The sequence below is a fragment of the Danio rerio genome, chromosome 3, assembly GCF_049306965.1.
Source record: "Danio rerio strain Tuebingen ecotype United States chromosome 3, GRCz12tu, whole genome shotgun sequence".
Taxonomy (NCBI): Eukaryota; Metazoa; Chordata; class Actinopteri; order Cypriniformes; family Danionidae; genus Danio; species Danio rerio.
This window is the reverse complement of record NC_133178.1, coordinates 63,838,453-63,847,873: the sequence shown is the minus strand read 5'-3', so window position 1 is coordinate 63,847,873 and position 9,421 is coordinate 63,838,453. Positions and strand designations below refer to the sequence as shown.

Sequence of the window (9,421 nt, the reverse complement as noted above, 5' to 3'; positions counted from 1 at the left end):
GTCCTCTGCTGAGTTCCTCCCTGTTGAAAAAAACAGCTTAAACCAGCATTGGCTGGTTTAAACTGGTTAACCAGCCTGGTTTTAGAGGGGTTTTGGCCATTTCTAGGCTGGTTTCCAGCAATTTCCAGCCTGGTCTTAGCTGGTCAGGCTGGGAGATAACCAGCTAAAACCAGCTTGACCGGCCCAATCAGGCTAGGAGCCCAGCTAAAACCAGCTGTGTCCATCTTAAATCAGGCTGGTCAAGCTGGTTTTAGTTGGTGTTGACCAGCAGTTTGAAAATGACCAGCTAAGACCAGGCTGGAAATGGCTGAAAATCAGCCTGGAAATGGACCTCTAATACCAGGCTGGTCGACCAGCTAAAACCAGCCAACCAGCTTAGGCTGGTTTAAGCTGGATTTTTTAGCAGGGCACAGTCTAAAAACATGCAATGGAAGTAAGCTGAACATATCAAAATTGATAGCATAGCCAAGCTCTTAGCGTGTATGCCTCTTGTTACATGCCTGGGGGTGTTGCTCTGTTGTTCTCTCCTCCCCTCTCTGTTTCTATTTGCTGTCTCCTATACTTCTAAAATCTAGGTGTTCCGATTGGTTGGCAGAGTTCTCCCGAGTGGACCAATCAGAAGAGGATGGGTGTTATTTAAACGCTCCAGTGATGACTCAGCCCAGATGAGAGGGGGATCCATGTTGCTTGTTGCTGCTGTGTTTTTGTAACTTTTGGTACCTATCTTGTGCTCGGGTTCGCTTTAAAGAGTTTTTGTGATTTAAAAATACCAAGAGGGAAGTGAAGGGAAGTATGTCACGTGACTTACATTTTACACACACGTAGTAGATTTTTTTGTTATTCCACTAGGTAAGAGGCGGGTGCTACCATATGTATGTTTGTTCCAGTCAGTGCAGTTGAGTAAGGGGCGTGTGACGCTGAAGATGTTTTTTTCCTTATTTACATATTTCTCTTTAGTTATTTAGAGTTGGGGGAGGGATTAGTTAGCGGGTGTTTAATTTGTTATTTTCTTTGATTTGGCACCGCTTATTCTCCTTCCCTCCATCAGGTATTTTTGTTTACTTTTTGCATTTGCATTTTGTTTTATTGTACATATTTGTAAATATACTTTGGGTGATTTAAATATTCACTTCTTTATCTTTATTGTAATAAAGCGAACCAGTTTTTTTGCAACGTCGTTGTCTGTGTTGATTCATAGCAGTTAACATCTCAGAGGAATTCTTAAAATATTGGGTTGTCATAATTATGTTAAGCCCTTTTTCATCCTCCGAGCCACACGGGGCGTAACATAATTTGGGGGCTCGTCCGGGATCCTTCCTTTTGTGTAGAGGAAGCCCGGATACTTTTGATAGCCTGTATTTTTTCCCTGGGAGTAGCTGCTGTGACCCAACACAAACTTTGTGGAAATATTGATGATAGGTGAGTGTTACAAGTTTGATATTCCTGTGTAGTTGGTTGTTAACGTTAAGCTCACGATGTCTTCATTGGTGCTTCAGTTTATTGAGAATCCATCATTGGATCTCATCGATAAATTTCGTAAAGACGATTTGTTACTATTAGCTGATCACTTCCAAGTCTCTGTTAATCGGCAATTGTTAAAACGTGAGATTAAAGCTGCTGTTTTGAATGGATTGGCAGAACAAAATATTTTCAGTGTGCCTGAAGCGGTTAGAGAAGCAGATCAAATTAGTGAACATAATTTAGAAGAAGGCGCTGATTCAAACAGTGTGGTGGATGGGCATGTTGACGTGGATGTGGAGGCAAAAGCTAAAACAGGTCTTCCCCCCTTTGAAGCATTTTCTCCGGTGTCACCGGGTGCTAAAGTGGATGCGCAGTTGAAGCTTCGTCTTGCTCGGCTTCGCATTGAAGCGGAGGAAAGAGCTCAAGTCCGACGTGCTGAATTTGATCTGCGGCTCGAAATCCGACGGCTCGAAATTCAGTCTGAGAAAGAGGTACAGATGAAACGATTAGAGTTAGAGGAGAGGAAGCTTTCATCTGTCTCTACTGGCCTGCCTGCTTCTGACTCGACTGGTAAACCAACAGCACCATGTGTTTCGACTAACTCTACGTTTGATGTAAGTAAAAACATTTCATTAGTGCCATTATTTAGAGAAATGGAAGTGGACAGTTATTTTTGTGTGTTTGAGAGAATTGCTGCTTCGTTGAGCTGGCCAAAAGAAGTGTGGACATTGCTGTTGCAATGCAGATTAGTTGGGAAAGCTATGGAAGTGTTTTCCACACTGTCTTTGGAAGACAGTTTGAAATATGAGACCGTGAAGGCATCTATTTTGCGTGCATATGAGTTAGTGCCTGAAGCCTACCGGCAGAAATTTAGAAACCACAGGAAGAGCAGTAATCAGACTTATGTGGAATTTGCACGGGAAAAGGGAGTGTTATTTGATAAGTGGTGTGCTTCAAGTCAGGCAGAGGATTTTTCTACGTTGCGTGAGTTAATGCTCCTTGAAGATTTTAAGAAATGTGTGCCAGAGCGAACTGTGTTGTATTTGAATGAGCAGAAAGTTACAACTTTGGCCTCTGCTGCTGTGTTAGCAGATGAGTTTGCTCTGACACACAAAGGGGTGTTCAGTTCTGCTCATGGGGATAAAAGTAGTTCTGCTGTTTCTTTACGGCCTGCACCTCAGTTAAAACCAAAAGTAGAGCAGCCCAGAGAAAAGCGCGAATGCTTTTATTGCCGAAAAATTGGTCATTTAATTGCCGATTGTGGCCTGTTGAAAAAGAAACAACTAAATTCTAACAGTCCACAGCCTATTGGGTTGATTAAAACAATGCCAATTGCTGTTGACTCTGCTTATGAGCCATTCTTATCTGATGGGTTTGTATCTTTCAGTGACCAACCAGGTGATCGAGTTGGAGTCCACGTGTTGAGGGACACGGGAGCAGCCCGCTCATTTATACGTGGGGATGTATTATCATTCTCTGATGACTCCTACACTGGTTCCAGTATTTTAGTGCAAGGTATCAGTATGGAAGTTGTGAAGGTGCCATTACATCGAGTGTATTTACAAACTGATTTGTTCACTGGATTTGTTGATGTAGGTGTGCGACCTGCTTTGCCTGTGCCTGGTGTTGATGTGATTTTAGGTAACGATCTGGCTGGTGGTAACGTGATACCGGTGTTGGAAGTATTGGACAGGCCTGTTATAACTTCTATTTCAGAACAGTTCACTCAGGAGTATCCTGAAGCATTTCCGGCGTGTGTTTTAACTCGTGCTCAAACAAGGAAGATGGGGACAGACTTTACACTTGATGATACATTTATGTGCACAGATGACAACATTATCAATGCAGCAAACCACCGTAGTGAGGAAACAGGAACTGGAAAGGTTAGTAGTTTACCTCTACCTTCATTACCCATTACCCGTGATAAGCTAATTGAAGCCCAGCAGCGTGATGCCACTTTAGAAAAGTGTTTTGAGGCAGTGAATAATAGGAAAGGAAGTACACTGTATTTTCTGGAGGATAGTTTATTGATGCGTAAGTGGAAGCCAAGGGGTTCAGATAGTGAAGAATGTGCTGCTGTTTGTCAAATAGTAGTTCCTGTTGAGTATCGTGCATCTATTCTTTCCCTGGCCCATGATCATGCCATGTCTGGACACTTAGGTGTTACAAAAACCTATAACCGTGTTCTACATCATTTCTTCTGGCCTGGTCTAAAACGAGAGGTAGCTGCTTATTGCCGTACATGTTCTGTCTGTCAAGTCATGGGGAAACCTAATCAGGTAATCCCTCCTGCGCCATTAGTTCCCATTCCTGCTATTGGTGAACCTTTTGAACACGTCATTGTGGACTGTGTTGGGCCACTTCCAAAAACAAAATCTGGCAATGAGTTTTTGCTCACGGTAATGTGTGTAGCTACTCGCTACCCTGAAGCAATACCGCTGAGGAAAATAACATCTAAGGCAGTGGTTAAGGCTTTGGTCAAGTTTTTTTCCACCTTTGGTTTGCCCAAAATCATACAAACTGACCAAGGAACTAACTTTATGTCTAAGTTGTTTACGCAAACGTTTAGTTCCTTAGGTATTCAACATCGTGTTTCTAGCCCGTACCATCCTGAGAGTCAAGGTGTGCTAGAAAGATTTCATCAGACACTTAAATGTATGCTGAAGAAATACTGTTGGGATACAGGAAATGAGTGGGACGAGGGTGTACCCTTTGTTTTGTTTGCTATTCGGGAGATTCCACAAGAGTCTCTACGATTTAGTCCCGCTGAATTGGTCTTTGGCCATAGTGTTCGAGGCCCATTGAAGGTTCTAAAAGAACAAATGCTTGGGCTGAACAATCACCTGAGTTCAAAGGAGAATGTTCTTGATTATGTGGCCCGTTTTCGTGAGCGTGTGCAGGAAGCTTGTGCTCAAGCTAAAGATGCTCTTTCAAAAGCTCAAGTACGAATGAAGCATCACTTTGATAAGGCATCTGTCTCACGATCCTTTTCTGTAGGGGATAATGTTCTTGTCTTGTTACCAATTCCAGGGTCTGCATTGTCTGCACGTTTTGCTGGTCCGTATGAAGTGCTGGGTAAGAGAGGTGAGACTGATTACATCATTAAGACACCAGATCGGAAAAGACAAAAACGCATTTGCCACATTAACATGCTTAAAGCCTATCATTCTAGGAAGGAAGCGCCATCTCCCTGTTCAAAAGTGAACACAGAGCCTGCAGTGTCTGCCATTGCGGTGAACTGCGAGACTGTGTTGCCTTTTTCTCAGGATGATGAGCTTGAGATGGATGAAGTTAAAGTGCAAGTTGATCCAATGCCTTTTGCTCGTTTAAGTAATTCTGAGATTCTAACTGACCTTCCTAAGTTTCTGAGTCATCTGGAAAAAGATCAGATAACAGAATTAGTCACACTCATTCAGAATTTTCCTCAGATCTTTGGTGACATACCAAAACAAACTAGTGTAGTTTATCACGATATCGATGTTGGTAATGCCACCCCTATAAAACAACATCCTTATCGTTTGGATAATGTTAAGAGAACTGCCATGAGACAGGAAGTGGACTATTTGTTGAGTGAGGGTTTTGCAAAACCCAGTGCTAGTCCTTGGAGTTCTCCTTGTGTTCTTGTACCAAAAGCTGATGGAACTTTTAGATTTTGTACAGATTATCGTAAAGTTAATTCTGTAACTGTACCTGATTGTTTTCCACTTCCAAGGATGGATGACTGCATTGATAATGTGGGGTCTGCTGTTTTTGTTACCAAGCTAGATATGCTTAAAGGCTATTATCAAGTGCCGTTGACATCAAGAGCTTCAGACATTTCAGCTTTTGTGACACCTGATGCCTTTCTGCAGTATAATGTTATGGCTTTTGGCCTGCGAAATGCCCCAGCAACATTTCAAAGGTTAGTTAACATGGTGCTAGCTGATGTATCTAACTGCGAGGCATATCTGGATGATTTAGTTATTTATACATCAACTTGGCCAGAGCATTTGTCTGTGTTGACTAAAGTTTTTCAGCGACTCTCTAATGCATCCTTGACTTTAAACTTGTCAAAGTGTGAATTTGGTAAAGCTACAGTAAACTACTTGGGTAAAAAGGTAGGAAAAGGTGAGGTTCGCCCTGTAGAGGCAAAAGTGGCTGCCATTCAAGAATTTCCAGCACCCAGTACTCGACGCGAGTTAAGGAGGTTCTTGGGTATGTCAGGGTATTACAGAAGTTTCTGTAGGAACTTTTCATCTGTGGCTAAACCACTGACTGATCTCCTTAGCCCGTCAAAAAGTTTTGTTTGGACAGCAGAAAGTCAGGCTGCTTTTGAAACGATCAAACAGCTACTGTGTAGTTCACCAGTGTTGGCCGCTCCTAACTTTACTCTTCCTTTCAAGTTGGAGGTGGATGCCAGCGCAGTCGGGGCAGGAGCTGTGTTGTTGCAGGAAGATGGAGAAGGGATTGACCATCCAATTTGTTTTTTCTCTAGGAAATTTAATAAGCACCAGTGTAACTATTCAACCATTGAGAAGGAGGCTTTGGCGTTGTTGTTGGCGTTGCAACATTTTGAGGTGTATGTTGGGTGTGCCACCTATCCAGTCATCGTATACACAGACCACAATCCTCTCACCTTCTTGTGTCGAATGTATAACCAGAATCAAAGGCTGATGCGGTGGGCTTTAGTAGTTCAAAACTACAATATTGAGATTCGGCACAAGAAAGGAGTGGACAATGTGGTCGCTGATGCACTTTCAAGAGTGTAACTAACTCATTCTTTCTCTTGTACAAACATTATTATTGAGAGTATAATGTTTGATTTTAAGTGGTGGGGTGTTACATGCCTGGGGGTGTTGCTCTGTTGTTCTCTCCTCCCCTCTCTGTTTCTATTTGCTGTCTCCTATACTTCTAAAATCTAGGTGTTCCGATTGGTTGGCAGAGTTCTCCCGAGTGGACCAATCAGAAGAGGATGGGTGTTATTTAAACGCTCCAGTGATGACTCAGCCCAGATGAGAGGGGGATCCATGTTGCTTGTTGCTGCTGTGTTTTTGTAACTTTTGGTACCTATCTTGTGCTCGGGTTCGCTTTAAAGAGTTTTTGTGATTTAAAAATACCAAGAGGGAAGTGAAGGGAAGTATGTCACGTGACTTACATTTTACACACACGTAGTAGATTTTTTTGTTATTCCACTAGGTAAGAGGCGGGTGCTACCATATGTATGTTTGTTCCAGTCAGTGCAGTTGAGTAAGGGGCGTGTGACGCTGAAGATGTTTTTTTCCTTATTTACATATTTCTCTTTAGTTATTTAGAGTTGGGGGAGGGATTAGTTAGCGGGTGTTTAATTTGTTATTTTCTTTGATTTGGCACCGCTTATTCTCCTTCCCTCCATCAGGTATTTTTGTTTACTTTTTGCATTTGCATTTTGTTTTATTGTACATATTTGTAAATATACTTTGGGTGATTTAAATATTCACTTCTTTATCTTTATTGTAATAAAGCGAACCAGTTTTTTTGCAACGTCGTTGTCTGTGTTGATTCATAGCAGTTAACATCTCAGAGGAATTCTTAAAATATTGGGTTGTCATAATTATGTTAAGCCCTTTTTCATCCTCCGAGCCACACGGGGCGTAACACCTCTCCTCAGCCGTCCATATCTGTCATTAGCCCAAAATGAGATGGGGGAGTTCATCAAGATTTACCTGAGCTCAAACTTCCCTCTCGCCCTGCAAACAGGAGGAAGCCCAGGGCTCAGGGATCTCATAAGCTCAGGTCTCTCTCCTGGGACAGCATGCCAAACAGGCTTTATCACCAATCATCAGTTAAGCGTGAACTCTTGAGTAGGGTTTTAGGCAAATCTTCGACCACAGAATACCAAAAATCTCTTGCAGGACACCACTACTTTATCAAGGACAGGGGTGTCCACACTCGGTCCTGGAGGGCTGGTGTCCTGGAGAGTTTAGCTCCAACCCTAATCAAACACACCTGATCAAGCTAATCAAGCTCTTACTAGCTATACTAAAAACTGTGTTTAAGCAACTTGGAGCTAAAGTCAGCAGGACCACTGCTGAAAAATCCAGCTTAAAACAGCCTAGTTGACTGGTTTTAGCTGGTTGACCAGTCTGGTTTTATAGGGGTTTTGGCCATTTTCAGCCTTGTCTTAGCTGGTCAGGCTGGAAAATGACCAGCTAAATCCAGCTAAAATTTCCTGGTTAAAGCTGGACATAGCTGGTTTTGGCTGGGCTCCCAGCCTGGCTAGGCTGATCATGCTGGTCTTAGCTGGTCATCTCCCAGCCTGACTAGCTAAGACCAGGCTGGAAATGGCTGAAAACCAGCCTGGAAATGGCCAACTCCCCTCTAAAACCTGCCTGGTCAACCATCTAAAACCAGCCTAGGCTGGTTTAAGCAGTTTTTTTTAGTAGATGCATCACCGACCCTCCAGGACTGACTTTGGGCACCCCTGATCAAGAACATCACTAGTCTCTCACAGCATATAATAGCTTAATATAGACACAATACGTGAATGTTTGCTACGCTACAGGTTCTTTTTCAGCACCAGGTAACTAGGATGCCTACACCTGCCTTAACTAAACAGTGAGGAAAAAATACATTATCTTAAATTGATTAAATCTCCTAGAAAATAAATAACCATATGATCAAACCTGAACAACATAATCCATTCATTCATTTTCTTGTCGGCTTAGTCCCTTTATTAATCCGGGGTCGCCACAGCGGAATGAACCACCAACTTATCCAGCAAGTTTTTTTACGCAGCGGATGCCCTTTTTTTTTACGCAGCGGAAGCCGCAACCCATCTCTGGGAGAGATCCACACACATATTCACACACACTACGGACAATTTAGCCTACCCAATTCACCTGTACCGCATGTCTTTGGACTGTGGAAAACTGGGAAACCGGAGCACCCAGAGGAAACCCACGCGAAGGCAGGGAGAACATGCAAACTCCACACAGAAAGACCAACTGAGCCGAGGTTCGAACCAGCAACCTTCTTGCTGTGAGGCGACAGCACTACCTACTGCGCCACTGCCTCGCCCCTGAAAAGCATAATAAAGACTATTAATGATATGTTAACAAACACAATCACACAATCATCTATTCCCCAAGATTGTATTTTCCTCAAATCCTAGTTTTTATTTTGTGTCCAGCAGATCAGACCGGAATTACCCCTGGTGAGCCGGTCTAAAGGGAAATACAGTGAGCTCCTTATATATATTGAATAAAATTATATTAGGCCGTCTTTTTGATGTTTTGGAGGTCTCTCTGGGATGGGAAGATCGGATAAGTTGCCACAGGTCTGTAAGCAATGAAAAGTAAGAAATTAAAGCCAGGGCACTAAAGCCAACTTGACAGAAAGCCCACATTTAAACTCTAAGGGAAAACCAGTTCAAAATCCAATTATTATGCAGCAGCTCTGAAACTCCCTCTCCACCACAGACTGCTGCTGCATACAGAGTTACACACTGAGAAATGAAAATATTACTCTGCGTGTGAGCGCGCGCGCGCGTGTGTGTGTGTGTGGAATCTATCGACAGAAGGAGCTTGTGGCTTCCGTGACTTATGGTGGGCATCACGCTGCGGTATCAATAACTCATTAAACCTGCCCACACATATATTGACTAATCCGCATTGAATATTTCACAAAATACTGTACAGTCTGTATGCACCAATTAAAATACTATCTTATAAAACAGATTTGTGTGTCACCTTGAGTTAGCAATTAGCCAGAATTTCACTAAAAACTCCCCAACTCTCCACAAGAACTAGAGTTGGCATTTACTGATGTAAATATAATGATTATTAGGACAAAATAATGACCACCAAATTGTGATTTGGGGTTTTTTGATGGTTGTCAGGATGTTTTATGTTCAGTTGCTAAGGTGTTCTGAAATTTTTAAAACAAGTTATTTTTAAAGCATGACCATAAGCCACAAATGCCATTTTTCATTCATTCATTTTCT

The 9,421-nt window shown here is 42.5% G+C and overlaps 1 protein-coding gene across 1 annotated transcript; it reads left to right on the top strand.

Moving 5' to 3' along the window:
• Window positions 1-663: 663 nt before the first annotated feature.
• LOC141381314 (uncharacterized) lies at window positions 664-6,957 on the top strand. The gene is made up of 2 exons (XM_073945166.1): window positions 664-3,344; window positions 4,492-6,957. The coding sequence occupies exons 1-2, from the start codon at window positions 1,476-1,478 to the stop codon at window positions 4,663-4,665; spliced, it is 2,043 nt and encodes a 680-aa protein (XP_073801267.1). The 5' UTR covers window positions 664-1,475; the 3' UTR covers window positions 4,666-6,957.
• Window positions 6,958-9,421: the final 2,464 nt, after the last annotated feature.

Coding starts and splice junctions, on each gene's coding strand:
- LOC141381314 (XM_073945166.1), top strand. CDS start 1,476: ATGTCTTCATTGGTGCTTCAGTTTATTGAGAATCCATCATTGGATCTC. Junction 3,345..4,491: donor AGGAAACAGGAACTGGAAAG/GTTAGTAGTTTA, acceptor TACCAATTCCAG/GGTCTGCATTGTCTGCACGT.